Source organism: Durotheca rogersii, assembly GCF_024521655.1.
Source record: "Durotheca rogersii strain YMJ 92031201 chromosome Unknown GGS23scaffold_6, whole genome shotgun sequence".
NCBI lineage: Eukaryota > Fungi > Ascomycota > Sordariomycetes > Xylariales > Xylariaceae > Durotheca > Durotheca rogersii.
In genome coordinates this window covers 319,235-343,910 of record NW_026251237.1, presented here as the reverse complement: position 1 = coordinate 343,910, position 24,676 = coordinate 319,235, and the positions used below count along the sequence as shown (strand labels likewise).

Sequence of the window (24,676 nt, the reverse complement as noted above, 5' to 3'; positions counted from 1 at the left end):
TATGCTCTATTCCATTCAGGCCACACCTGCCTATCGATGCTACATACCTCTAGGTAGGCACATAAGGCAGGTACCTCTTCAAACATCCACCCGTGGAAGTATAACATGACGAATTTAGGTGCTGGCCTCGATGAGGCCATGGTTGTGTTGCCCCCGCCATGTGCACACAAACCTGCCGCTGGCGCCTTGTTTGGTATTTACCTTGGACCCTGTTAATATAATCCTCGATATAATTCAAAGTCGCTCTGAGGTACAGGCACGGTAGCAAGGTCGAGAATTCATATAAGTGCCTACCTAAGAGGTACCTAGGTAGGTGTAGGTACGTAGGGGGTACCTAAGGTGGGGCACATGTATTTATTCTCACTGCCGGAGTTGCGATACTACAGGCCGGAGTAACACCTGATGGGCACCTACCCAGGTTAGTACCTACCTAGGTACCTACCTACCTACCTATCTCCCCAGGCAGGTGGTTTAGTAGCCTATATGTACCCACTAACGAAGGCGAGTGCCCCCTAAATACCTACAACCCTATGTGCTTTATAGGCAGGTTTCCCACTTTAACCATTTGTCATTGAATCTTTCTCGGGTTCGAGTTGACATCCCAATCTTTCCCAGTTCTAACACGACCCCAATCCCTAAATCCCACCCTCTCACGCGCCCACACGCCCACACGCACAAGCACCCACGCCCGCACATCATCTATTCATGCGTAGCACTGCGTTGCTGTGGTCCGACGATTATACCTATACCCGTTCCGTTTTCACGATACCCCTCCCCCTTTTATTCTTGTAATTATTGCCCACGCTGACTGACTGATTGGTTGGCCTACATTTTGCCGTTGCGACAGCCCGGTCTGAACACATACCCAGATAGATGCCGCAGCCTGTTCCCCCCCGGCGCTCCCCCCTCGAAGCCATTTGACGTCACGGCCCTTGTCCGCCAGCGCTGGACCTCTGCTTTTGGGCAATCTGATGATCAGGCGGACTTGTGCGCCTAGTCTTATGCTCGGCCGATTCTCCCTCCCGTCGCCTGCCCGTACCAGCTCAGCATGGCGCAAATGAACTCGGATCTCCAGGAGAAGCTGGATGCCTTGCAGAGGGAGCTAGAGGTAAGCTCTCGTCCCTCCGCTTCTCTCGCTCCATCTCCCGCTCCGTTCGCCCGCTCCGTTCGCCACCCCGTCGCCATCAGCCGGCGGGGGGGGAGGGTGCGACACACGAGAGGACACCACCACATGTGAACACACCCGGCCATGGAAGGAAAGAAAACTGACGCTGGTGTCTGTAGGAAGGCGATATCACAGAAAAGGGGTGAGTTCTCGTTTCCCTCCCGTACGGTATAACGTGCGTACATATCTGCATGTGTGTGTGCGTGTGCGTGTGCGTGCGTGTGCGTGCGTGTGTGTGTGTGTGTGTGTGTGTGTGTGTGTGTGTGTGTGTGTGTGTGTGTGTGTGTGTGTGTGTGTGTGTGTGTGTGATCGGATCTCCGCTCCTAGCTCTCTACCTTCGCGTTCCGGATGTCGCACCCTGTCGTGTTAACGCATCTCGTGTTGCAGCTTTCAGAAACGACGGACTCAACTGCTCGCGCAGTATCTCAGCCCCGACGCCCAAGCCGACGCAACCGGAGGATTGCGAATACACTCACCCGATGATGAACCCACTACTACTAGCGAAGGGCACAGGGACGCTGCGGACGCCGCCTTAAACACTACAAATAGCAACTTTGGCCGCGGCGACCCATGCTCCCCCTCGACCGTCACATCTCCCATCGATTGGCGACCTCAGTCTTTCGAAGCACCGACCCCTAGCTATTCCCATGGGAGTGAGCATCTGCCTAGCTTACTTCGCCCAGGCGGACCTTTGGCTGAGCACAACCCGGTGTTGTCCCAGCGCGATTCGATCTTCCTGAACCCAACCACGACTCACTATTCCCAAAACACTGGATCCGACTCTCCCACGCGCTCGGGAACTATGATATCGGGAGATTATGCCTTCAAGCCGGAAATTCAGGGAGGCTACGGGTCACAAGCACTAAATACTTACGACGGTCGAACCGGAGCCACGCTAGACTCTCAGGCGTATTTCTCTGACTTTGCCGGACAGCAGTCTTATGATCAAGGGCCTGGCAGTGCCGGAGGGTACGGTGGGGGGGTTCACAGATATTCGTCGAGTGATGCGTTCTCTCCGACAGCCGCTATGGCTCCGCCCATGCTTACCGCGAACGACCTCCCGCCTCCGGAAGCCCTGGAATATCAGTTACCTCTAGAGCCGCGGGAAGTACCCTTCGCGATCCACGATCCGCATGACGAGAATACAGCCATGTCGACGTTCGACAATATCGCTGCCGTGGTAAGACACAGAGGACGAACTACGGGCAAGCTCCCGGCCTACTGGGTACTCGATAGTAAGGGGAAGGAGATCGCATCGATAACATGGGACAAGCTGGCAGCCCGAGCAGAGAAGGTGTCTCAGGTCATCAGGGACAAGAGCTCCCTATACCGTGGAGACCGGGTTGCTCTCATGTACAGAGATTCAGAAATTATCGACTTTGCGATAGCACTCCTGGGCTGCTTCATTGCCGGCGTCGTAGCTGTCCCCATCAACGACCTGCAAGACTACCCCAAGCTAAATCTTATCCTAACGTCCACGCAAGCGCACCTAGCCTTGACTACCGATAACAACTTGAAGTCCTTCCAGCGAGATATCACCACTCAGAAGCTCAGCTGGCCGAAAGGGGTCGAATGGTGGAAAACCAACGAATTCGGGAGTTACCACCCGAAGAAGAAGGACGACGTGCCGGCCCTATCTGTGCCGGATCTAGCTTACATTGAATTTTCCAGGGCGCCGACGGGGGACGTTCGAGGTGTGGTGTTAAGCCACCGTACCATCATGCATCAGATGGCCTGTCTCAGTGCCATCGTCCAAGGCGTCCCCAGTCACGGACCTGGTGACACTTTCAATCACGCACTGCGTGATAAGAATGGGCGCTTAATAGGGGGGGGTGCTAGCAGCGAGATCCTCCTGTCCTACCTAGACCCCCGACAGGGCATAGGGATGATTTTGGGTGTGCTCCTCAATATCTACAGCGGGCACACTACGGTATGGGTAGAGAGCAAGGCGGTAGTATCTCCCGGTCTTTACGCCCACCTCATCACCAAATACAAGGCCACACTCATGGTTGCCGATTATCCCGGCCTGAAGACTGCCGCCTTTAATTACCAACAGGATCCGATGACGACGCGAAATTTCAAGAAAGGAACAGAGCCGAACTTTCAGCACGTCAAGCTTTGTCTGATCGATACTCTCACCGTAGATAGCGAATTCCACGAAGTTTTGGCCGACAGGTGGCTGCGGCCTTTGCGAAATACGAGGGCCAGAGAAGTTGTTGCCCCGATGCTTTGCCTACCCGAGCACGGAGGCATGGTCATCAGTGTCCGAGACTGGCTAGGCGGTGAAGAACGTATGGGATGTCCCCTCAAATTAGACGTCGACTCCGAGTCGGGGTCAGAGGCTGGTAAGGACGAAGAGAAGGAAAAGGAAAAAGAGAAGGAGGAGAAGTCGGCGCCGTCGGGTGGCTTCGGAAGCCTTCTAGGTGGCGGCACGACAACCATGAAAGAGCATGACGCTAAGAACGACCTCGGTGAAGTACTGTTAGACCGAGAGGCGCTGAAGACAAATGAAGTGGTCGTAGTCGCCATAGGAGAAGACGCGCGCAAGAAAGCCACTACCGAACCCGGCACCGTCCGTGTCGGCGCCTTCGGGTATCCTATTCCCGATGCCACTCTAGCCATTGTCGACCCCGAGACCGGCTTACTAGCCTCGCCGCATTCCGTAGGCGAAATCTGGGTAGACTCTCCGTCCTTGAGCGGAGGATTCTGGGCCTTGCCCAAGCACACGGAGCAAATATTTCACGCTAGACCGTACAAATTCGAACCGGGAGAGCCGACGCCCACTGCGGTAGAGCCCGAATTCCTTCGGACCGGCCTCCTCGGGACAGTCATCGAAGGTAAAGTCTTCGTGCTTGGACTGTACGAGGATCGCATCCGGCAAAAGGTCGAGTGGGTTGAGCACGGACACGAGGTCACCGAGCACCGATATTTCTTCGTACAGCACCTCGTTGTCAGCATCCTGCGGAATCTGAACAAGCAGGTATATGACTGTTCGGCATTTGATGTCTTTGTCAACGACGAGCATTTGCCGATAGTGGTGCTAGAGTCGTCCGCAGCATCGACGGCGCCGGCAGCGTCAGGTGCTCCGCCTAGGCCGCTAGACACTGCGTTGCTAGACACGCTTTCGGAGAGGTGCATGGAAGTCCTCATGCAGGAACATCACCTGAGGGTCTATTGTGTTATGATTACGGCTCCTAACTCATTACCCCGGGTGACTAAGAACGGGCGACGAGAGATAGGAAACATGTTGTGTCGTAGGGAGTTCGACCTCGGTAATCTACCTTGCGTCCACGTCAAATTTGGCGTCGAACATGCAGTGTTGAACCTGCCTGTCGGTGTAGACCCCATGGGTGGCATCTGGTCGGACATGGCGTCCAACGCTCGCACTGACTTTCTCGGACCCTCGGACAAGCAATACTCTGGTATCGATAGACGCGAGGTTGTCATCGATGACCGCACATCTACCCCCCTAAACAACTTCTCGAGCATCACAGATCTAATCCAGTGGAGAGTGGCGCGCCAACCCGAAGAGCTCGCATATTGCACCATAGATGGCAAGGGCAAGGAAGGAAAAGGCATCACGTGGAGGAAGTTCGATACGAGAGTCGCCGCGGTCGCCCTGTATCTCCGTAACAAGGCCAAGGTACGGCCGCGTGACCACGTCATGCTCATGTATACGCACTCGGAAGACTATGTCTTCGCCGTCCACGCATGTATCAATCTCGGCGCCGTCATCATCCCGACTGCGCCCATGGACGAACGCCGGCTGAACGAAGACGTTCCGGCTTTCCTTCATCTCATAAACGATTACGGCATAAAGGCTGTCCTGGTTAATAACGATGTGGACCACCTGCTCAAATCGAAATCCGTCTCCCAGCATATCAAGCAATCGGCGCAGGTTCTGAAGATTGCCCCACCGGCCGTGTTCAACACCTCCAAACCTCCCAAGCAGAACAACGGGCTCCGTGATCTCGGTATTACTATAGATCCCGCGTGGATACAGCCGGGATATCCGGTCATCGTCTGGGCGTATTGGACTCCGGATCAACGCAGAATATCGGTACAACTCGGCCACGATACTATCTTGGGAATGTGTAAGGTCCAAAAGGAAACCTGTCAGATGACGAGCTCGCGGCCGGTGCTCGGCTGCGTGAGAAGCACCACCGGGCTGGGCTTTATTCATTCCTGCCTAATGGGTATCTACATAGGTACACCTACATACCTACTGTCGCCCGTGGAGTTCGCGCAGAATCCCATCTCTCTGTTCTTGACGCTAAGTCGTTATAAGATCAAAGATACGTATGCGACACCCCAAATGCTCGACCACGCTATGAACCAGATGCCGGGTAAGGGGTTCGCCATGCACGAACTCAAGAACATGATGATCTCGGCTGAGTCGAGGCCGCGTGTGGACGTATTCCAGAAGGTGCGGCTCCATTTTGCGTCTACCGGCCTCGATAGAACGGCTATAAACACGGTATACTCGCACGTCCTGAACCCGATGATCGCGTCGCGGTCATACATGTGCATCGAGCCCATCGAGCTTTGGCTCGACCAGCGAGCTCTCCGTAGAGGACTTATCCTCACCGTGGACCCAGACTCCGACCCGAAGGCACTCCTGGTGCAAGACTCAGGCATGGTACCAGTATCGACTCAAATAGCCATTGTCAACCCCGAGAGCCGTCTCCTCTGCGCAGATGGGGAGTACGGAGAGATCTGGGTCGACTCGGAAGCTTGCGTCAAGGCGTTCTACGGGTCCAGAGATCCCTTTGATGCCGAACGCTTCGATGGGCGAACCAACGATGGTGATCCTACCATTAGTTACGTTCGAACTGGCGATCTCGGATTCCTACACAGCGTCAGCCGGCCTATTGGACCAGGCGGCGCCCAAGTAGACATGCAGGTTCTCTTCGTGTTGGGAAATATCGGCGAGACCTTCGAAATCAACGGACTGAGCCATTTCCCAATGGATATAGAGGCTTCCGTAGAGAGATCTCACCGAAATATCGTGCCCGGCGGCTGGTAAGTTCAAAGATGCTCTTAAAGGCATCGATCGTGGCTAACGTGAGCCTAGCGCCGTCTTCCAAGCGGGTGGCCTCGTGGTCGTTCTCGTCGAAGTGTCGCGTAAGGCGTACCTCGCGTCTATCGTCCCGGTCATCGTAAACGCCATCTTAAACGAGCACCAGATAGTGGTCGACATAGTGGCGTTCGTGAACCGGGGTGACTTCCCTCGCAGCCGTCTCGGCGAGAAGCAGCGCGGTAAGATCTTGGCTGGCTGGGTCACGCGTAAGATGCGCACGGTAGCTCAATTCGCAATCCGTGATCCAGACGCTAGTGACATGGAAGGCGGCGATGCCGCCGGGGATAACAATCGGGTTAGTGTCGGTAGCGTCCGCAGCAGCGGCGTGCCCGGCGCTAGCTCCTTGCGAAATATGGAACATGCACCGCAGATCCTAGAGCAAGAGGAGTTGGACCATCAGATGAACAGGAGGTCGTCGGCCTTACCTCCACCAGCCGAGCTTCATGGCCACGGCGGCGGCCCAGCCGATGCTGACCGTTACATCAACGATCCCGGGCCGTCAGGTCAGCAGCGTCAGTTACAGCCGCCGCAGATTCGCCTGCCAAGTGTCGACGGACGCGAAATTATAAGCGACGACATGTGGGCGCGCGAGCAGGACCTAGGTCGCGTCACTAAAGGGGACGACGATTGGGAGCGCGACGCACTGATGCACATGAACCTAGCGAACCAGATGCCGAAGCACGATTAGCGGCACACGATGTTGGAGAGGAGGGCCTGTTACGGGGGAAAGAGGGGTATCATTGATACCCCACGGGAACTTGATATTTAGAAGTGCCGCATTCCGCCGATATTCGCCTGCCGCGGGACGTCCAGCGACGGTAGTAACCGGCCCTCTCCTTATGGGAGTAGCCAGCCGTCCCCCAGCGGCAGTGGACCACAACCAGCCTCTCCTGACATCTTACCAATACTCCGTCAGTCAGTCCGTAGTAGCAGTCTGCAGATACCTCCCAGTCCCGTTCACGGCGTCTCTTCGCCTCGCCGCTGCCCTAGTATGCCGCCTCGTTACGGCGACAATCTATTATCGCTTGACCGCAGTCAAGACGTATCGTCACACCATAGCGGCAGCAGTCTACCACAACGTCCCGTCAACCCGTCTCGCGGCGGTGTATCGTTTCGGCGCGATAGTGGCGGTCCTCGATCCGCCCTTACCGGCTGGTAACTTCGCGCTGAGCCGGGATGGGCGAACGAGCATGGGCTAGGTTAAGTTCAGTCGAGGCCTTATGAGATTTTTTTTTTTGGAACAAGATGTCTTTGTATACCGCTATTATTAGTAACCGTCACTACCTACTCCTCCTCCACCCAGCACCCCGTAGAACTTTATAGATGGGTAGGCAGTCAGTAGGTAGGTAGGTACCTGTTCTATTACCATTCCTCGAGGAACAGAGGCCAGATATGCATAGGGAGTAGTGGGAGGGGAGAAGAAGAGAAGGGTTCGAATGAGAGCGTTCGGGTTCCGTTCTCAGTTTTCCGTCTTTCTTTCTCCGAAGACGCCCCCCCCCCTCCCCTCTCCCGTGCTACACACGAAAGAAAGCAGCGTCGAGTCGGCGGAAGCCATGCTCTTTTCTTTTCACTTTACCTATATATAAAGACGTCCTTCCTCTTCCCACTGTACTTATACTACCCACTCCCACAGTATATCTCGCCGCAATGGAATAGCTCGTGAAGGCGTTAATGCTAGTGTATAAATAACTACTACCACTTACAGACAGACAGAGCGTATAGAATACTAGTAGGTTGTGCTCGTACTTGTGCGCGCGCGTGTGTTAGTGCGCCGTTGGAAGCTATAACAACGGTCCTCTTAATTCATCCGCTAGGACGGCGGGTGTAGAGTCCGCCGGGCAGAGAAGCGATCGGATCGCGGGTAATCAGTAGGTACGTGCGAGGGAGTTAAGTCGTTACGCCATGATGGTGCGGATGCCGATGGACACACATATATATACTTGGGGAATAACAGACGACAAGTTTCTAACTCAGTTACATGCCTACGACAACTAGATTCACGCAAAAAAATAATTTTTGTAGACTCGTTCTTGCATACTTTGTATCGTAAGCTAGTCCGACGCGCGTCCCCAGGCCAAAGCTTTCCTCCCTGTCGCTTACAATCCGCTCCTGATATTTCTTTTGAACATTTCTTTTTGTTTCGTGCCATCTCCTCAGTTGGGTGTCTCCTTGACGTTCTTCTCGGTGGCGGTCTGGATGGCGGCGCCGAGTTCGAGGTTGACGCGGGAGAACATGGCGTAGGTGCGGGCTCGGGTGTCGCGGTGGGCGTCGCAGAGGTGGACGGCGACGTTGTTGATGAAGTTGTCCTGCTGGCCCGGGGTACGGCCGAGGACCTTCCACAGGCCGTTGGCCTGCTCGTAGTCCTCAGGTCCCACCTCGCCGAAGAGGTCGTGGACGGCGACGCCGGTCCACTTCTCGTGCGCGTTCGTCACCTTCACGGGGCGGTACGTCAGCTGCCGGTAGCTGCTCGGGTAGTTCGGGTTCGCGCCATAGTTGCCGTTCACCGACATGGCGCCGTCGCGCTGGAAGGGATTGAAGGCCCGCAGCGGCGCGTTCACGGGGATCTGCTGATAGTTGACGCCAAGCCGGTGCCGGTGCGTGTCCGGGTATGAGAATAGGCGCGACTGTAGCACCGGATCCGCCGATGGCTCGACGCCCGGGACGAGGTGCGACGGCGAGAAGGCGACCTGCTCGATCTCGGCGAAGTAGTTCTCTACGTTCTTGTTGAGGGTCAGCTTGCCGAAGCGCCGGAGCGGCACCTCGGCTTGAGGCCAGACCTTGGTCAGGTCGAAGATATTCCACTTGAACTTCTCGGCTTGCTCCGGTGTCAAGGTCTGTACGTAGACTGTCCAGCTCGGGTTTTCACCCCTCTGGATGGCCTCAAACAGGTCCTGAGTGGCAAAGTCGGGGTTGTCAGAGGCGAGCTTGCCCGCCTCCGCGTTTGTTAGGGTCTTGCTTCCTTGATCCGTCTTCAGGTGGATCTGGACGTAGACGAAACTACCATCGGGCTTCACGAACTTGTGAGTGTGGCCGGAATAGCCGTTCATGAACCGATAGGAGTATGGGGTTCCCCTGTCCGAGAAAAGGTGCATGACCTGATGGACGGACTCTGGATGGGTAGACTGTAGCGATCAAGGTTAGAATCTACGATTCGTAGCTTCGAATATGAAATCTAATCCCGAGTAGTCACTTGTAGCTCGAGGCACCAGAGGGGGAGAAGAATGCAGTCAGCGAGGTAGAGATGAGAACCTACGAGGTAATCCCAGAACATGGTGGCGTCCTTCAGGTTGGTCTGAGGATGACGCTTCTGGGTATGGATGAACAGTGGGAAGTTGGAGGGGTCTCGGAGGAAGAAGATGGGAGTGTTGTTGTAGACCCAGTCCCAGTTGCCCTCCTGTGTATAGAACTTGATGGCGAATCCTACGAGAGGGGTTATTATTATAAGACTCATCTCGGTGACGGGAGGTGATATTTCGTACCTCGGGGATCTCTGGCGCTGTCGGCCGACCCCTTTTCACCACCGACGGTAGAGAACCGGGCGATACATGGCGTCTTCTTGCCAACGCCAGTTAACATATCAATGGAAGAGATATCACTGATATCGTCGGTGAGCTCAAACTCGCCGTAGGCGCCTGCGCCCTTAGCGTGGACAACACGCTCAGGGATCCTCTCGCGATCGAAGTGGGCGAGAAGGTCGATCAGGTAAAAATCCTGGAGCAGGAGGGGACCGTAGGTGCCAACACGCTGCCACTTGGAGGGATGTTCGACGGGACAGCCATTGGACGTGGTATACACGGGCTGCTCGTTGTATTTGTAAGTGGACGCGGACCCGTCGTTGGCGACCATGGTTACGATTGGGAAGACAGGGGGCTCTGTGTAATGGACGGATAGACCGGTGGACGTAAATGGTATATATTTGGGTCTTGTATGTCTCAAGATTTATGTGCTACCTGGATAGACAGAGAGAGAGGGAAAGGGAAGAAAATCCTCTATGAAAACAGGGCGACCGGAGGAAGCGGATGAGCGAGAGAGGCGGGAAAAGGGGGAGGATAAGCGGATATAAATACCTACCATAGTAGGCATCGCATTGCCTGCCATAGCTACATTGCCTCTCCGCCCTCTGCAAGTTAGACAGGCGGGTAGAACAAAGACCGAATCATGCGGGATGGGTGTATCAATACCAGGTACCTCTTCCCCGACATCCATGTATATGCCATGTACACCTTGGAGCGGGCGCGGGGATACACCACGTAGAGAGAGCAGATGAAGGGGGGGGAGGGGGCGAGAGGGTTTCGACATCCACCGACCGCTGTACAGATGGAAAATCGAAACCCCCCTCCCTCTACCTCTCTCCCTCTCCCTGTCCCCTTGTTCTTCTACTTATTCTTCGTCGATGTTCCCTCCCCCTCTTCTGCTCTCGCAGCTCGCGGAACTTCAACGACCACTCCCTCTAGACGCTGGTAAGCACGGGCGGGTGCTTGCGTAGGCTGGCTCGTCGTGGTCTCTGGCTCGGCATTCTGTGCGCGGAATAGCTACCCTGGTCGCAAACGAGTGTTCACGGGGAAACAGGGGGGGTTTGCGGTGCCTACGGTAGCATCGTCGTGTATCCCCATACAGGCTGTGTGCGAGGTGCGTGCGAAGAAGATAGAGAAGAGAGCATGGGCCGGACGAAGAAGCAGGCGTAAAACACGGGGAAAACGGGGAAGACGGGGAGAACGGGGCAGCCAAGCATGATGGACTGCAGGTGGAGACGAGACGGCCCATGCAAGCAGGACGTGACGACGTGCGTAGGCGGGGACCGGTTGCTCGAGCTGGGACAAGACGACGACGGTTCGGGCGTGCTAGTACGCTGGGTGTGAGTCCACTCGGGATGGTTATTCAACTCTCTCTTGTCAGGTTGTTTGCAGCTTTGCCGACTTGGAAGGTTAATCACCTACCTTAGGTACCTAAGGTAGGTGCTGGAGGTTGATGTATAGGTAAGTTACCTAGGTAGGTACCTAGGTAGTAGGTAGGCCGCGGTAAGTCGGATATCTCTGGGCATTTTTACCTTAGGTTAAGTTGGGTACCTCGATGGGTACAACGCTGACCTGCTGGGTACTTTGGCCAGAAAGTGGGGTAGGTCGCGTGGAGGGACTGGCCAATCAGGAAATTGCTAATTGTGAGCTTCGTCCTTGCCTTGCCATTTGCCGGCATCTCTCCAACGCCAGTGAACTTGTCCAGGCCGGGGGCGGAAATCCGTGCTCGACCTCCTTTACAGCCCCCCCTAACGAAGAAATGGGACTCCAAACTGACATCGCTCATATGGCAATCCTCGTCGCTTGGACTTGCTGCTCTCGCCTCTTGGCCAACGATGATGCTCATCCCGACCAGCCCAATCCGCTAGGAAATATCTCGGCCTCCTTCGGTCTTTGCTTCTCTCTATTCCCTCCTCCTCGCTCCTCGGATAGGAGCCTGCGATAGTCACGACGAGGTCACGCAGGCGTACCTATGTGCGGATATTATAAGACCACAATGCTTGATACATGCGTGCAGCAGTTTATGCATGCCTCGGGGCCATGCATCTTGCCTGCCTGCCGTCTGTTCGCGACGCGCGCCTGGGAACAAAGCAGGGGGGCCAGCGGAGTAATTCGACACGCCACCGTCACGTCTGTCATCTGACCTCCCATCGCTCCTCTGCATTAGTAATGGCCAGAGTCTCGTTAGTCGACCCAGCGCCCGAGGCCTCACCGATATCCATCTTTCTGTCGATCAGAAGGGTGGCCCCCCCATTTTTCTGATGTTGGTACCAGAGTCGGCGAGTATCTACGGGTACGGATCGACAGCGTAGGATTCCCCGCACCCGGGCGGGTTAGGTCCAACCTGGCGGCGAATTTTACCGGCAGATGGTAGCGAAACCGAGAGCCAGAGAGTGAGCTATCGCGCTCCCTCTCCTCTTGGGTCGAACGATGAGCTCACCGACAGCCCAGGGAACCCCTCCAATGCCAATGGCAGATAGGCTAGAGCACAAGGTGGGCGCGCGGCATGGCATGGAAATGTTGGGCAACACGGCACGTCCTTCCCTATGCGGCTTACTCCTTATAGACACCTACCTAGTCGGACCCAGGAAACGCGAACTCTGCGCGCAATACCGTTAGCACCGCACCCAGTTAACGCTCTTGCGTACATGGCACGCGAATTCACGAGGTATACGTGGGCAGTAATGGCCTACATGACATCATACACCGTCTCTGCCGTCGGTTTCTTTCGTCCAGCCGCTTGTAATAATAGACTGGCGTCCATTGCGCAATGCATCGGAAATTCGACCTATGCGAACCCAGACAGCCCGGGAGGGGCGAGTCGCATCGATGGGCTTTGTCCCGGTCGCCGTATCTACTGACTCGACCACCCGCCAGTCGCTGTGCAGTTCCCGGCCACGTCGACGGATTTCGCTCGAGCTGCGCGCTTGCTCTTGGGCACATACGACGCTGGCATGCTGGCACCCTCTACTACCCTCTACGACGCTACGTCCCCATGCTATGCGACGCTACACCACCCATGGCGCACCGAGCGAGAAGCCTGCAATACCCGACCTTAAGGAATTTAGAATACCGATAATGTATTCTCTACACCCCCCCTGCTACAGTAAGTTATGAAGCGCGAGAGGTCATACCAGACAACGCGATCTGGTCGCCGTCGTCGTCATCGTCGTCGTTCGTCGCCATCCCTCCATCTTCCAGGGGCACACCCACCCACGCACACACGTAAGCGTAAGTGTCCATATGTGTGCGTGCTTTCTGGCTGGGCCGGCTCCTCGAGAACTCGCCTTCCCCACACGATCCCGGTCCTGGTGGACTCCTCATGATCGGGGCGAATCGCAGGGAGTGGGGCCGACTTGTTTAGAGGAGAGCGAAAAGGGCAAGAGAGCTAAACCGACCATGGTACCCACCATCCTTTTTCAGGTGCGTCTAGAAGCTGTTAGCGTCTCGAGATCGCTGCGTCGCTAGCAGGAACAGAGCTGCTACCTTTTATACGCACTTAACTCACACCTAGAGGTACCCTACCTAACCCCTCCGTCCTCCATTCCATCCGAACCAGCCACCATCGCGCCCGACTCTTTTCTTATTGTCGCCCTTCATGGTTCTATTCGATCCGCGTGCGGCGGCCCAGATCTATCTTATCTATCCGTAGGCAGGTCGCCAGGTAACGCTGCCAGGGCACGGTTCCTTGTTTCTCCTTCTCCTTTTCCTTGCTTTTCTCTCAGCCGCTCCCCCCTTACATCGGCGTCGTCGTCCCCCCTCCCAGCTCTTCCGAGAAGCCCACCTATCTATATACCCTCCCAAGCGCAAACCCCCCTTCTCTTCCCTTCGCTCCCGTCTCGCGCGTCGCGGCTCCTCCGTCGGGTAAGACCACCCCTAGCCGGTTAGCAAGCGGTACGCAGGAAGTCTTACTCCCGCCAGCCAACGAGTAAGGTATGTCGGCTTCTTTTTTCTGGCCGGCACGCGTGCGTACCTGCACGGCGCGCTACCACCTAGAGGTATGTGTGTAAATGGGTTGCTGAAAGTCGTGTACGCTCTGCTAAATAGCGCCGAGGATGAGGCAGAGAGATTAGACGGTTGGCTTGGTGCAGGGTGCGTCGTCATCGGCTATTTCGATCCGCGAAATGCGTATTCCTCGCCCTGAGCAGTACGATCTCTTCCTCCCTCTACGTCTCTAGCAAACCGCACGAGAGATCCTACCTCTACGGAGTCTAGAGTAAACCCCATTGGGTAGTATACCTAGTCGCAGCTCAGTTTCCCCTTTCCTTCCCCCCCGTCATTAGTATGAGCCGTCTCGCATATATATAGGGTAGCCCCCCCCCTCCCCCCCCAATACAGACGTCCAGGCCCTCGTGTCGTGTTGCGTATGTGTATGTTTGTGTGTATGTGTGTATATTCCCGATGTGTCATGACGGGAACCCGGGGTCCCGCCTGTGAATCATAATTAGGTCGGCGCCCGGACTTGACACACATACACACGCACGTAATCTTGTCTTGATTCGTCAAACTGGATATTCCCTCCGCCCAACATTATCCCCCCTTCCTCGTCCCTTCCGGCCTGCCTCCCTCCCCCTGTACCCTCATTCTTCCTCGTTTGGACGAAAAAAAAAACAATGAATCCTGTAAAGGAAATGCTATATTACTTTCATTCTTCGCCCTTACTCGTGGCAATAGTCCTCTAGCAATGCCAGCGACGATGTGGCTTGCTATTGGTAGAACAGATACGGGTTGATTGGGTCCTAGCTATCAACCGTTCTGGGGCCGATATGTGCCTAGCCCCTATCTACCAAGGGAGTGCGTGGCGTATAACGGTGGTATGGATTCGAGAGAAAACCGGCATATCTGAGATGGAATCGGTGGCATTTATACGAATAAGACGGTTCGGGACAAGCCGATCCATGGCGGGTGTTGTACAATCGCGCTCTCGTGCTCGTCGCGTGAGGCGATGGAAGATCCGATCCTAATCTTGCGATACGGTTTGCTGTGCAATGTGTTAGCCTACTTTGACGCTCTTACACGATCAGCTTCGACTAGTCCGGCTAGATATCCAGCACGGCAGAACCCGTTCTCTCACAGGCCACCAGAGGTCTCGCCGAACGAGCATTTAAACGAGACATAGTAGCTGAAACTCACCACGAGCCAGTCCATGCCCTCGCTGACACCGCTGCCATCGACGGCCGAGCAGGCGACAATGCTCCAGTTGCGATCGCGTAGCTCGCCGAGGCGGAGGGCCTCAGAGATTTCGCCGGCGCCCTTAGCGCCGGGCTGATCCTGCTTGTTAGCAAAGACAAGGAGGGCGGCGTCGCGGAGCTCCTCCTCGTTGAGCATGGCAGCAAGCTCCTCGGCGGCGGTCTGCAGGCGCTCGATATCGGTGCTGTCGACGACGAAGATAACAGCGGCGGTGTTAGCGTAGTAGCATCGCCAGTACGGTCGGATCGAGGTCTGCCCGCCCAGGTCCCACACATTGAAATTGAGGTTCTTGTATGTCACGGATTCGACGTTGAAACCAATCGTGGGGATTGTCGTCACCACCTCGCCTATCTGTTCGCATGTGCGCCCCGATCCTGTCAGCCTGGCCTGGTCCCCTGCAGCTGACTCGGGGGTTGAAAGAGGTTGAAAGGGAGGCAAGCCACCATGTCGACGAGGCGCGATGGAATAACCGTACTGACCTTCAGTCTGTACAGCAGAGTCGTCTTTCCGGCATTATCCTATACCGCAACAATAGGATGAGTTAGCTGTATTTCCACCATCATGAATGCCGTTTCCCAGCCATATGAAAGAGAGTTCAAAGAGCTCCAGAAAGGAGGGGGAAGGAAGGGCTATGGCAAAGCTCGTACAAGACCAAGGATCAGGATTCGTATCTCTTTTTTCGCCCATAGGAGGCCAGACAGCCAAGACACACTTTGACCCATCTCTAGTGTGTGTAGGTGTGTGCGTAGGTGGGTGTATTGGTGATGTGTGCGGTTAGGTATGTTGTGTGTTGTTAACCCGTCTACTTGATGGTTACTCGCAATCCGGCCGGCAAGGCTGTCTCTCTGCCAGGAAATTTAAGGAGGGCGGCGTTGATGCGATGCTGTTGTTGGTCTGTCTAGGTCACTGTTGTCCAAGGCCGTTGATGAATTAACCAATAATGGTTGTATCCAGGCTTCGTCTTCGTCTTCGAGGCCCTTGCTGGAGGAGGGAAAGATGAGGGTTGCAGACGCGTGAGAAGGGAGGTTAATTGCTGGGGTTGTTGTCTTAGGATAGATCGTGTCGAGCTTCGATTTCAAATCTTGCTTTGCTGCAGGCATATTGACGGGATCTGGCTTTCTAAGCAGGGGTCTCTCCTCTTCGCGTTCTTAGTTGGGTTGACCAGGCGCCTTTGAGCCGGTACCACGCATGTAAATACCGGAGATATGTATATACATCAATATGTACATATTTAGCACATGCACGTGTAGACGAAATCACCCAGTTAGGTACATAGACAAGTATCTATATAGCACAGTATGTGCACTATCTCACTGTGCATGACGTATATATATGTATAAGGAATAGATTATATAGGTACCTAGGTATCTAGGTAGACATCATGTGTGCCGGCAGGGTTAAGAAAAAAAGTTTAAGTTTTTAAGTTAAGTTTTTTTAAGTTAAGTTTTTGAAAAAATTTTCAAGTTAAGTTTAAGTTAAGTTTTAAAAATTTTTTAAGTTTTTAAGTTTTTTAAGTTTTTTTTCTTTTTAAATTCATATACCTTTAATATATATTTATAAAATCTTATTATAAAATATATAAAGAAAAATATAAAATTTTAGTAAATATATTAAATTTAGAATTAAATTACGTAATTATAGATTTAATAAATATTAAATAAAAACTTCTTTATTTTTAACTTACTAATACGTAATTAAAAATTTTTTAAAAAAAATAAGTTTTTTTTAAGTTTTTTAAGTTAAGTTAAGTTTTTAGAAAAATTTCTTAAGTTAAGTTAAGTTTCCGTTTTCAATAACTTTTTTAAGTTAAGTTAAGTTTTCATTTTTATAAACTTTTTTTTGCAACCCTGTGTGCCGGTACATACGGAGGCCACCGCTGCTCGATTAAGTGAGGCGTACCTAAAGCCTCCGCCGCCCCGTCTGCTAATTTATGCCTGTATACTCTCAATTGTATTGCCACAGCCGGCAAGACCTTCAGCCAATCGTTAGCCACAAGAGTGGTTTACCTTCCGTTCGCCTCCATATCACGTGATCTTATGATAACCTTCCGCTTTTCCACCACTAATTGTACTCAGGTACCTAGGTACATCTCATGCCGCACACAAGTTGGGATTGGGGCTGCGAAACCCTCCCCGTCAAGCCAAAATTTCTCTACTCGCAATTGATTTGACATAACCACCGAAACTCCACTCCCTCAACCATCAGCATCGTCACCAACAACCTCGACATTAGACCAGCACGAGCAGTCAAAATGCCGGTACGTAGACAGCCCGTGTTTCTATCCCCTCTGCGAAAGGTTTCTAGCTGCAGATTCGTAGTCGGCGACGAATGCAGTATCTCAAGGGATTGTTGAAGTCACAGCCGAGAGGAAGCAAGACAATGAAGGACGCAATTCGGAGCACCATCATCACGAGTACTAGCTGGCTGCGCAGACGAGCTAACGGTTATTCTACAACCACAGAGCCACAAGTCCTTCCGAACGAAGCAGAAGCTCGCCAAGGCGCAGAAGCAGAACCGACCCATCCCACAATGGATTCGCCTCCGGACGGGTAACACCATCAGGTACGATTAGACTCCAAGTCGCCCCACGAAGAGGCGTATCGATCCCGACACGCATCCCCAAATACGCTCACATACGAGGCACCAAAAACAGCGAGACTAGTGGGGGAAGAGTCGGAAAAACAAACTAATTGGGCTTTGCAGATACAACGCCAAGCGGAGGCATTGGCGCAAGACCCGCCTCGGTATCTAGACGTGCTCTCCTCTCGCGTCATCCATCCTCGTCAGTTACGTCCGCCCTCTGAAAAGGGAAGCCCGACGAATTGTCAAGTTATCATCGTCAAGTTATTCCCGTTTGAGATTGTACGATTCGACTCGCGAGCTTAGAGGAACATACCTTTGGAGCAGCAGCCGCAGCCGCAGCAGAAGCGATACGCTACGCAATCCCAGATATTGACATTGCCCCGGCGGAACCCTGAGGTACGGAAGAGGGAAGAAGAGAAGGGGGAAGAAAAATGGTAACCGTGATAGTGGGTAGGAAGGCGGATGAGGAACGACACACTATCATCATCACGATGGATGACGGTACGGGGTAGTTCGGTTTTCTTTCAGGTCTCCTTCATTTGCATGGTACACTGGTCATAGGGAAATGAACAACAGCAAGCTTGCGAACACAACGAAGGAAGGAGAAGCGTGCTCGTGAGGCGCTGATGCCGTGAGAAAGGCTACACGCATACTGAGATTGACACCGGTGACTGCAAATTATCTCACCTACCTCCTCTAAGCCGACGGATCTTTTTCGGGAGGGTAGCTTAAATCTCTCTGGAGCAATCGGTCCTCGCCACTACAAAACGCAGGAAAGTCGCAACTTTGTATGCTCCAGATTGCCCCTCCTACCCATCCATGATCTGATCCCCACTTACTCTCCATGACCGTCCCTTTTGACTTTTTTTTTCCCTTAAAAAAGGAGGGTGGGAGGGGTTTGCGTAATCGAATCCGAGCGTTGTCGCAGTCTGAGGCGCAGTCTACGTCACCAACTTAGGTAGCAAAAGCCTTTCTTGCCAGCAGCGAGAGGGTAGCAGAGGAAAATAAGAGGAGGGGGGCGATCCTGCCCCGGCTGCGCTACGTATTTGCCGGGCGTGGGTTGCGAGAGAGGGAGCGCGTAGAAAAAAGCTAACAGCGACGGCCACACCGACGAGTACCGTAGGTAGGGTGGAGGAGCTCGGGGCAGATATTAAAGGAAAACCCGAGCGTATGGCCGCCGCGTACGGCCAGAGACCCAGGGCTCGGGACTTATACTTGCGTTAGGTGGCTAGGCAGGCGGGCATTGGCCGAAGAGACGTGCTCGCCGGTGTAGATATCCACCGATCAAGGGAGACACACGCAGCACGCCAATAGGGCCAAAGGAGAGGCGCGATGTTGCCGGCGTGGATGACTTGGGGTCGCTGGTTTCGGGTCTGTTGTGTATGCACACGCCTGAGCAGAGCGTTCGAAGTTCGCATGGCCGTAGGTGCCTACCTGTACTACGCCGCCTAGGTATTATAAGGCGCCTAGGGATCATAAGCCTGGACCGTACGTATCCAGATCATTCCGAAAAGGTGGCAAATAAATGGAAGAAATCTCACATAAAGCACGGGAAGGCCACAGGCAAGATTAAGTCAACGTGATGAATTCATTATAACATGTCCCAGTTCCTGTTCTGTAAAGCAAATGCGAGTCGTCTACCCGTGTAGTGAAGTCTATGCAAAGAGGAGTCTCCAGCTGCTGAGGTGACATCAGTCGTGACGACACCGCTCCGAGTATGATCCGTCAGCCCGTCCCGATGCCACCAAGACGAGAGGAAATTTCCTCGTTAACCACCACGACGCTACAGGTGGGACTTGTTGCGTAGATGATCAAGGTAGAGTAGGTGACCGATGGTGAGCTAGGTAGCCAACGCGTCTATCGGTCCTCGGCCCACTCGTTCTCGCGCCGGATCTGCTCCTCCTCCTCCGGGGTGAAGTCGTTCGTAATATTGAAGGTCTTGCGGATCTCTTCGGGGGACTTGCCCTTGATCATGTTGGCAACGGTCTTGCAGCCCACGTCGAGCAGCGCCTTGATGTCGAGGTAGTTGGATGCCTACGTGGAACCCAGATTAGTGGTTAGATGGTGTCCCGGGGCGCGGCGAACTCGGATGAGATGGGGTAGGCGTACCAGAATGATCTCAAACAGCATCTCCTGATCGACTTGCATGAACTTCTGATCCCACTCATCAATATCGGTGGTCTTCTTTCGGCTGTCAGATTCGTCCTCATTGGAAGCAGGCGGGTCGTTGCGGTGATGCTCGCACCACTCGATGACCTTGCGCAGGACGGGCTCGGTCACCTGGAGATGTCTGCATTAGCATGACCGGGTGTAACGGGTACGTAGGCGCGACGATACTGCGGGGGAGGCGGAGGTGGGATGTCATACATTGGGGATGGGAATCGTCTGTCCCTCGGCGCCTTGGCCTAGATCGTCGAGCATGTTCTTGATGAGCAGGGAACGCTCGGCGACAGCCTTCTCTATGGGACGTGTGAGCAGCCTCTAGCGTTAGGAGGGCAGCAAGGAGGACGCACCGACGTCTATTTTAATATTGTCGTTGGACTGCAGGCGAATATGGCCGGCGGCCAAAGGCGTCTCGGTCTCCACCATGGTGTCGGTTGGATTGCCTGGCTACGGTCGGAAAAGGAGTTGGTGTTGGTGATGTCGGATGGCGAGGCAGAATTGCAGTCTGGCAGAGAGGAGGTTAAGTAGAAGGTGATGAAAATGGTAGGTTGAGCAAGTGATGGAAGGCGGACTTATACAGAAAGGAATGGACAAATCTGTATGGGTATGTAGGTCGATACGTATGAGTGAATGAGGAGACTTGCTCATATGTACCTGGGGAGCCCTATAGACTTTAGGTAGACAGGTACATCTCACGGAGGAGGTAGGTACCTCCTGAAGTAGGTACCAAGGCAAGTAAAGAGAAGGGTACCTAAGTATCTAGAATACGGCATTCGCTTGAGCTGGGTGGCTTCTACGCCTAAGAGAGAGGATGCCAAAACCTAGCGCCTAACTCTGAAAAAAGTAAAAATAAAAAAGAATAAAAAAGAATCGTCAGAGAACCTTCTTGGAGGAGATTAGAGGGTGAGACGGTATAGGTACCTTAGGTACCTATACCTACGTATATATATTTACAGAGTTGAAGATCGTCGGGACTCCAGCATTCACCTATTAGGTATGTACATTGCCAGGCAGGCGGATGACTCGACAAGTTTACCTAGGCACCTAGTGCTTTTATTCTCTTAGGAGGTATCTTATGTGCCTACTACCATACAGTGCCGGGGCTTTTAAGGTTACATAGGCAGGTATCTACCTAAGTACCTAAGTGAAAGGTAGGTGCCTACCTATGTAGGAGCCTGCCTGGCCGATAGAGGGACCCGATATGTAGGTACCTACTCCATACTTAACGTATACCTAGGTAAGGAGGTACTAACCTAATACATTCACCGCAGACACCTTAGGTAGGTTAGGTACCTAATCTACAGCCTACTGGAAGTTAGTGGGTACCTGCCTGCCAGGCACCCACTGTGCCATTGTACCAAGGCAGGCACCCATAGTGGACCCTAAGGTAAGTAAAGGTAGGTAAGTAAAGGTAATACCTATCTACCTACGTAGCACCTAGTTATATTAGCTACGTTGATCAGTTTTAATATCAGCAAATAACACAACGGCCGCTTAATATAGCGTAAGAAGGTAACGGTAATATGGTAGAGAAATACGGAGTTGCATATCTACATTTAGAAAACCTTTGATTTTAAAGTAGAATACCCCTTTTTAATATATAGATATACATTTTAATAAAACGATATATCTATTTTAATATTGAATAGGAGCAGCGTAGGCACGCTAACGGAGGCACGAAAATGGCTACCTAACTACTAATAACTAGCCTAGTACCGATTAACTAAGATTACAGCTATAAATAGCTATAATCGGTTAATCAGCTAGCTGAAAACGGTAGCTGGAAAAGGGGACTAGAAAAGGGTAACGAAGATCGCGAGAAAAGGCATGGTAAGAAACGAGTAAATGGCTATAGGCTGTGATGTTTATAGGTCTAAGTCTAACTAATGAAAATATAAGTACGCGACCTATATAAATAGATATCGAAAAGGCTACGTAGCCTAGATCTACCGTACTACTACAGCCTCCTTAGTTTAATTAATCCGTAAGGAGTAATTAAACTCCTAATAGTAATAGGTACGGTAGCCCTCGTTCCTATTAAACCTAATTAACTTAATCCCGATTAACCCTGATTAACTAAAAGCTAGCCAGTTTAATTAAAGACTAACAGGATAAGTTAGGAAACAAGTTAACTAGGAACGATCGCAATAGTAATAAGTGGGTAGTAGGGTGGGTGACTGACTGCAGCCGTGCCTGATCCTGAACCTGATTCCTAATCAATCCCGAACCTATTCAATCGCTACTAACTAAGAGCTAAGCTAGTTTAATTAACGATTAATAAGAAATAGGAAAGATCTAATAATAAGAACTAGGCTAGCGGAGCTATATCCTATAAACTAACCTAATTAACCTGTTCCTAATTAACCCTAATTAACTGGGAGCAAGCTAGGTTTATTAGGGCCATTAAGAAATAACAGGGATTAATCGGAAAACAGGAACTGTAATGAGTAGGTAAAATAAGCGTAGCTCCCGTGAGAAACAAAGAAATAATCCCATACGATGTAACGTAATCCCGTCCTTCTCGTCCATGACTAGCTTTGCCGATCCTTTTAACTGATTCCTGATCCTGTAAACTGACTGATATATCCTGTTCATGCCCGACTGTTTCCGTTTCTAATTCGTATCTGATTATTATTCGTCCGGTAGCATCTACCGGGCTTCCTTTGACCCTCGATCCCTCCCCTGTACGTGGTTCTAGGGGCTCTGGCTCTTTCTACTAATTATATATCGGTAAGGGCGATAAGAGGAGTCTCTGGGTATTAACCTGTGACCGTTCTTGTGACTGTTCTTGATCTCCTGGGCTGTCTTGTTTAATATCTATTTAATTCGTATATCGCGGTATCGTCTGTAGGTCTATCGCATTGATCGGTAGGTCCCGATTAGGTTCGTAGGTATAAGGTCTGTCGGTATCTTCGTGTGGTAATTAAGGGCATCGTGGCACCTATCGGTTAGGGAGGCAAGGAGAGACCTTCCCAGGTGCCGTAACTGGCTGGCAGGGATAAAATAAGGGCGATCGGATAGCAAGCCTCTTGTAATTGAAATAAACTGATCGGTAAAGAACGGATGCCTTTAAGCGCGTGTTGTAAAAAGGGGGGGTGGCGGTGACAGAGTCAAATCAACTGAGAAAACGGCCATCTAGGTACTGTTGAAAAACGACAGAGGCAAAACTAGGTAAAAACGGGTATAGCTCCTTTAAAAGAGACAACTGAGAAACGAGGATAAGGGTTCCTGCTGATCGGCGAACGAGCTTTCAGGTAAGCTGATCAAAAGCTGATGGGAGGGCGTGGGTTGTTGAGATGGTCGCCATGGTTGTCTGCCCTCCCTGTTGATCCAGCCACCTGAAAATTCAGACCAAAAGCTACGAAAACGGCTCTGGAGCCACGAAAATAGCTCCTGATTAACTGAAAATTAGGGAATCTCCTGATCGACGAATCCTGAACCTAATGACTGTAAAAACGGGCGCAAAAGGTCGCTCCTAAGGCTGAGGTGAGGACGAGCTACTAGGTGGTCGCTATTGAACAGGAGTAGCGTCGGAGGCACGAAAACGGCTACCTAACTACTAATAACTAGCCTAGTGCCGATTAACTAAGATTATAGCTGTAAATAGCTATAATCGGTTGATCGGCTAGCTAAAAACGGTAGCTGGAAAAGGGGACTAGAAAAGGGTAACGAGGATCGCGAGAAAAGGCATGGTAAGAAACGAATAAATGGCTATAGGCTGTGATATTTATAGGTCTAAGTTTAACTAATGAAAATATAAGTACGCGACCTATATAAATAGACATCGAAAAGGCTACGTGGCCTAGATCTACCGCACTACTATAATATATATTACTAATATTATAATATTATAATTAAAATAATTTAAATATTATAATGAGCTATACTTATTATAAGGCCCTAGCTAGTGTTAGGATATAGTACGTAATTAGGCTCTTAGTATCTATAGAGAATAAGGCTAGCTATTATAGGTACGGCCTATACAGCGTACCTTTTTCTCCTTTTTCTCTTCGTTTAACTTTAGTTTATTAATATACGGCTTTTACTTAGCGAACAGCTCGTAAAACCATAATAAAAATTTAAATTATAAAGATTTTTTTACTTTATTAATCTCTGTTATTTTATTTATTACTTTATTAATTATTTTATTTATTATTAACAGTACCTTAAAAAATATATTATAAAGAAGCCGTATATATTATAGAGTAGTTAATTGTTACTTAATAATTTGTTTTCAATTATTACATTAATAAATTAGGTATAACTTTAATATCTTAAAGATTTATATACTAATTAATTACTTAAAATATATAGAAGTACTTTACGCTTTTCCATGCTTTTATATTAAAAACTTAAGATTTTACCAAACGTTGAAAAAGAAAAAGTAAGTAGAAATCGACGCTTGATTAAATTATGAAAAGTAATCGATTAGTAATCGACTTTTAGTTAAATAAAGAGAAACTAAATTTGATTAAATAGTAAAAACTAACCTTTAATTATTCTATTATAGTAGTGTGATAAGACATACCCTCTTGATATATCACGTGATACGCTACGATAGGCCTTATGTCTATATAGAATAACCACAGCTCCCGTAAGTACTAAGGAGGAGCAGAGCGTACGCGATGCTAGAGGCCCGGATAGGTTTACTCGAAAGTGCACTCTATCGAAGACTATAATACGTACGATGGTCTAAGATAGATAAAACTAGTACCGCTATACTAATCGAGATACGAGGAATCTAATATAGTTATCGTATCTTAGTTATATTCCTTGGTCGTAGAGATATAATAGTCGCTAACCCGAAGGTATAAGAGGTAAGGGGAAAAAAGGAGTAAAACGTAAAAGTTACTTATTCGGCTATAGCGGTATAACAAAGTAACTTAAGCGCCTATAATTAAAATAGATATACTAATCAGAGAACGACGAATCTAATAATAAAAACGAATCTTTAATTAAGGTAAAAATAATAAAGATAGT

General features: G+C 51.3%; 5 protein-coding genes across 5 annotated transcripts; 1 reads left to right on the top strand and 4 right to left on the bottom strand.

The window, feature by feature from the left end:
* Positions 1-1,048: 1,048 nt before the first annotated feature.
* Positions 1,049-7,085, top strand: GGS23DRAFT_619136 (acetyl-CoA synthetase-like protein; the record flags this gene model as incomplete). The annotated part of the gene is made up of 3 exons (XM_051520993.1): positions 1,049-1,108; positions 1,560-6,187; positions 6,240-7,085. 3 exons carry the CDS (start codon positions 1,049-1,051, stop codon positions 6,931-6,933), a joined length of 5,382 nt encoding a protein of 1,793 aa, XP_051373247.1. The 3' UTR covers positions 6,934-7,085.
* A 1,026-nt stretch (positions 7,086-8,111) lies between these two features.
* Positions 8,112-11,201, bottom strand: GGS23DRAFT_560628 (catalase-domain-containing protein). The gene is made up of 5 exons (XM_051515902.1): positions 10,427-11,201; positions 10,317-10,354; positions 9,725-10,043; positions 9,499-9,665; positions 8,112-9,367 (listed from the first exon to the last, which is right to left on the bottom strand). The coding sequence occupies exons 1-5, from the start codon at positions 10,542-10,544 to the stop codon at positions 8,399-8,401; spliced, it is 1,611 nt and encodes a 536-aa protein (XP_051373246.1). The 5' UTR covers positions 10,545-11,201; the 3' UTR covers positions 8,112-8,398.
* GGS23DRAFT_452027 (uncharacterized protein) lies at positions 10,351-11,956 on the bottom strand. The gene is made up of 3 exons (XM_051514021.1): positions 11,293-11,956; positions 10,427-11,094; positions 10,351-10,356 (listed from the first exon to the last, which is right to left on the bottom strand). The coding sequence occupies exons 1-2, from the start codon at positions 11,604-11,606 to the stop codon at positions 10,680-10,682; spliced, it is 729 nt and encodes a 242-aa protein (XP_051373245.1). The 5' UTR covers positions 11,607-11,956; the 3' UTR covers positions 10,351-10,356; positions 10,427-10,679.
* A 2,121-nt stretch (positions 11,957-14,077) lies between these two features.
* GGS23DRAFT_560618 (ADP-ribosylation factor-like protein 1) lies at positions 14,078-16,212 on the bottom strand. The gene is made up of 4 exons (XM_051515901.1): positions 15,598-16,212; positions 15,430-15,468; positions 14,894-15,301; positions 14,078-14,741 (listed from the first exon to the last, which is right to left on the bottom strand). The coding sequence occupies exons 1-4, from the start codon at positions 15,670-15,672 to the stop codon at positions 14,721-14,723; spliced, it is 543 nt and encodes a 180-aa protein (XP_051373244.1). The 5' UTR covers positions 15,673-16,212; the 3' UTR covers positions 14,078-14,720.
* A 2,862-nt stretch (positions 16,213-19,074) lies between these two features.
* Positions 19,075-20,677, bottom strand: GGS23DRAFT_560612 (E3 ubiquitin ligase SCF complex, Skp subunit). The gene is made up of 4 exons (XM_051515900.1): positions 20,047-20,677; positions 19,901-19,992; positions 19,643-19,813; positions 19,075-19,567 (listed from the first exon to the last, which is right to left on the bottom strand). Exons 1-4 carry the CDS (start codon positions 20,120-20,122, stop codon positions 19,391-19,393), a joined length of 516 nt encoding a protein of 171 aa, XP_051373243.1. The 5' UTR covers positions 20,123-20,677; the 3' UTR covers positions 19,075-19,390.
* Between the last annotated feature and the right edge of the window lie 3,999 nt (positions 20,678-24,676).

What these genes read in the sequence shown, in the direction of transcription:
- GGS23DRAFT_560628 (XM_051515902.1), bottom strand. Translation starts at nt 10,544, where the DNA reads ATGTCGAAACCCTCTCGCCCCCTCCCCCCCCTTCATCTGCTCTCTCTA. An exon ending in TGTCGGGGAAGAGGTACCTG is followed by an intron (nt 10,355 to 10,426) that starts GTATTGATACAC and finishes GAGGGCGGAGAG; the next exon opens with GCAATGTAGCTATGGCAGGC. An exon ending in GCAATGCGATGCCTACTATG is followed by an intron (nt 10,044 to 10,316) that starts GTAGGTATTTAT and finishes TACAACGAGCAG; the next exon opens with CCCGTGTATACCACGTCCAA.
- GGS23DRAFT_560618 (XM_051515901.1), bottom strand. Translation starts at nt 15,672, where the DNA reads ATGGGTCAAAGTGTGTCTTGGCTGTCTGGCCTCCTATGGGCGAAAAAA. An exon ending in CTCTGCTGTACAGACTGAAG is followed by an intron (nt 15,302 to 15,429) that starts GTCAGTACGGTT and finishes ACATGCGAACAG; the next exon opens with ATAGGCGAGGTGGTGACGAC. An exon ending in AGGGCATGGACTGGCTCGTG is followed by an intron (nt 14,742 to 14,893) that starts GTGAGTTTCAGC and finishes CACATTGCACAG; the next exon opens with CAAACCGTATCGCAAGATTA.
- GGS23DRAFT_452027 (XM_051514021.1), bottom strand. Translation starts at nt 11,606, where the DNA reads ATGAGCATCATCGTTGGCCAAGAGGCGAGAGCAGCAAGTCCAAGCGAC. An exon ending in GGTACCCAACTTAACCTAAG is followed by an intron (nt 11,095 to 11,292) that starts GTAAAAATGCCC and finishes ACTCACACCCAG; the next exon opens with CGTACTAGCACGCCCGAACC.
- GGS23DRAFT_560612 (XM_051515900.1), bottom strand. Translation starts at nt 20,122, where the DNA reads ATGGTGGAGACCGAGACGCCTTTGGCCGCCGGCCATATTCGCCTGCAG. An exon ending in AGACGATTCCCATCCCCAAT is followed by an intron (nt 19,814 to 19,900) that starts GTATGACATCCC and finishes AGACATCTCCAG; the next exon opens with GTGACCGAGCCCGTCCTGCG. An exon ending in TGCTGTTTGAGATCATTCTG is followed by an intron (nt 19,568 to 19,642) that starts GTACGCCTACCC and finishes GGTTCCACGTAG; the next exon opens with GCATCCAACTACCTCGACAT.